The 3312-nt window shown below is 57.2% G+C and overlaps 1 protein-coding gene across 1 annotated transcript; it reads right to left on the reverse strand.

Annotated features, from left to right (window-relative positions):
* Nucleotides 1–5: 5 nt before the first annotated feature.
* Nucleotides 6–1328, reverse strand: IGSF10 (immunoglobulin superfamily, member 10; the record flags this gene model as incomplete). The annotated part of the gene is made up of 1 exon (XM_010085878.1): nucleotides 6–1328. A coding segment is annotated over exon 1 (1323 nt), but the record flags the coding sequence as incomplete, so codon positions are not given.
* Nucleotides 1329–3312: the final 1984 nt, after the last annotated feature.

Below are 3312 nucleotides of genomic sequence, written 5' to 3' on the forward strand. Positions count from 1 at the left end.
TGGCCCAGCTCCAGGATGATCAGCTTCTCGATGTAGCCAACCTGATTCCTGGCCGCGCAGCGGTACTTCCCCGCTGTGTCCGTGTCAGGGTTGTGGATGGTGAGGGTGCCGCCACCACTCCCTGTGAGGAACTGGGAAGTCCTGATGCCGCTGGAGAACCACGTGCCGTTGGGCAACATCCAGCTGATGTTGGGTGGAGGGTTTCCATCCACAGAACAATTCAAGGTGGTAGTTCTTCCCGGTTTGGCTATTATTTTTTCATTGAATGGGTTTTTAAACATCGGTCGCCTGAGCATTTCTAACACCTCCAGCTGCACCACCAGCATACTCTCTCCCCCGTCATTACGGGCCACGCAGATAAAATCCGCTGTGTCCGAAGGCCGTATGTTCCGAATCTCCAGCGTCCCGTTTTTGTGCACTACGATCCTGCTCCCGTAATAGGGAGCTGTCAGGAAGATGTTATCAGGCATGATCCACATAACCTGAGGGGGAGGCGTCCCTTCGGCCCTGCAGTCAATCTGTTTCTTTGAGTGCCTCACAGCCGTCACTTTCATTATGGTTTTGTTCACGTATAAGCCATTGATGATGGGTGGTTTAGCAGCAACGTCCAGTTTGTACAGTTTTGTATCGTCCCCTCCGGGGTTCCGAGCGACACACATGTACTCCCCGGCGTCCAGCAGCCTGACGCGGCTAATGGACAGCGAGCCGTTGACGTGCAGGAGGTGTCTGTCCGTTGACGAGGAGATCATGTCACTGGAAGGCAGCAACCAGAATATTTTGGGCTTGGGTTCTCCAACAGCTTCACAGTCCAGCAATGCCATGTCTCCAGCTCTCACTTTAACGTACGTCTTGTAATTGTGCTTTATCTGGGGGGCTGCCACGACAACCGTCAGGCGTACCTTCATTTCGTCCCTTCCCAGTGTGTTCTGAGCGTAGCAGGTGTAATCTCCTCCTTCGGTTACTCCAACCTGGTTGAGGTACAGAGTTCCATTGTCAAAGAGGACGTATCTGCGAGACCGGTGTCCACTGTCGTCTGCCAGCATCGCATTATTGATCACCGTCCCATCCGGCAAACTCCAGGAAATCTCCGGTGCGGGGGACCCGGAGGCCTTGCAGTCCACTTTGAAATCCTTTCCGTAGAGCACCAGCTTCTTGAAATACTGTTTCTCGTCGATCTTGGCTGGTCTCATCGTGACACTGACTTTCATCAGTACCAGGTCATCTCCAAGTTTGTTTCTTGCGACACACAAATAGTCACCAGCGTCCTTTTCCGTCACTGCCTCGATAACCAAGGAGCCGTTGGGGTGGACATGGATTCGACTTCCCATCCTGTTGTGGGGGAGAAAGAGGAAAAGAATTATGGAACCAACGCCGCCTCTGCCTTGCTGGAGACTGTTCTGTGAACAGCCGAGCCTCCTGAACCCCGCACCCCGCATCCCGCCAGCCTCTGCTCCTCTCCCTGTGCTTCCCCGTGCAGACCGCCCGCGGCACCTCCCCAGCCATCGGCGCTGCTGCGTGTTGTGCAGGACAAGAGCTGGCGCCGAGCGATTGCTCCCTGGCTGTGTCCTGCAGTGGGGCACCGACCTGACCTCCATCTCCCTCCTCAGCCCCGCTGCAAGTTCTCCGGAGCCTGCCGGGAACGGCCCGACCTGGGTCCGTCCCTCCCAAAGTGAAGGTGAAGGGTTCCTGGGGAAGGGGGTGTGGGGGCGACCCTCGAAGGTAGACTTGGCAGAGGCTAGGGAAGCCTCTTCCTCCTGAGTCCTGCTCTGCAGATCTCCTGTAAACAGCTCTTCCTCTCTGCAGCGTCCAGCCCGCAGCCTCTGCTGCTGCAAAGGCATAGAGGCACTCGCCTGGCACTGCTGTAACCCAGTATTACACCTGTCCCTCCCACACACCTAAATGTTTGATTGTCACAGACTGAAATACGCGCACGTTGCCACCACCAGTGCTTTGAACCATCTGGGTGTTAAGCTGGAAGGGCTAGTGCTAGCCACGGTCTGTGGTTTTCGTAGGGTTAAATTAGTTTGTTTCACCCATGAAGAAATCATTAATGTGTATCACATTTACGGTGGAAGGGCACTAAACGTTGTCTGTGTGGCTGTCATCAATTAAACTGAGTTATGTTAATTTTTTAGAAGTGGTGGTAAGGAAAAGTCTTACCACTGCCTAGAAATATTTGGATCCGTTTATTGACATCAGTTTTTATTAAACTGCAAACCATTCTAGCACAAATTAAGGATTCATCCTAATCACACAGAACGAAGTGCCCCCAGCTCAGCCCGTGTATGATGAGCGCCAGTTTCCCTACTCCAGGTCAGAGGTGTGTCCAGCGTGGCCAGAGCTCGCCCCGTCGGGCGCTGGCGGTGGTCTGTTGGCACACGGTAACACACCACCACGTTTCACCGCTGTTGAACGGTCAGAAGTGGAGCTGGCTCACGATGCGTGACAGCCTCTTACACGAGCACCAGAGACGACAGCATTGGACGTTTCAAAGAGAAAGAAAACCAGGCTCCTACCTGTGCCACCGGTCCACCACGGCCTTGGACGGCAGCCGCCAGAGGATGCTGGGTGCTGGCTCCCCGGTGGCTGCGCAGTGCAGAACCAGCCTCTCCCCAAAATTCAGCCGCGTCACCTCCGGAGAGGCGGTGGCTATCCTGGGGAGCGTGTCTCTCTGCTCCACGGTGAGGGTCACCACCCTGCGCTCCGAGCCCGTGGAGCTGGTGGCGATGCACTCGTAGGTGCCGCTGTTGGTCGGGGCCAGGCCGCGGAGCTGCAGGGTGCCGTTGGGGAACAGGAACAGCCTCGTGCTCACAGCCTGCCGCGGCTTCGCCACCGTCCCGTCGGGGAGGACCCAGTGCACGGTGGGCTGAGGGTTCCCCTCCGCGGAGCAGGGCAGCTGGAGGTGCTCCCCTATCGCTCCCTCAACGCGTTCTCTCTATCCCCGCCGGGTGGGGGGGAGGCGCCGGGATCCCCTGCAGCTTCACCCCCAGCGTGTCGGAGCCCGCGGGGTTTGTGGCCAGGCACGTGTAGAGGCCCCTGTCGTACACAGTGACCTCCTGGATCACCAGCGTGCCATCCGGGTCCACGTGCACTTTGTCGTTTCCCGCTGAGGAGCTGGAGACGTGCGTTTTGTTGGCTAGAACCCAGGAGAGGGTGGGCGCGGTGGCCAGGCACGTGTAGAGGCCCCTGTCGTACACAGTGACCTCCTGGATCACCAGCGTGCCATCCGGGTCCACGTGCACTTTGTCGTTTCCCGCTGAGGAGCTGGAGACGTGCGTTTTGTTGGCTAGAACCCAGGAGAGGGTGGGCGCG

The sequence above is a fragment of the Pterocles gutturalis genome, unplaced genomic scaffold (assembly GCF_000699245.1).
Source record: "Pterocles gutturalis isolate BGI_N339 unplaced genomic scaffold, ASM69924v1 scaffold31010, whole genome shotgun sequence".
Classification (NCBI taxonomy): Eukaryota; Metazoa; Chordata; class Aves; order Pterocliformes; family Pteroclidae; genus Pterocles; species Pterocles gutturalis.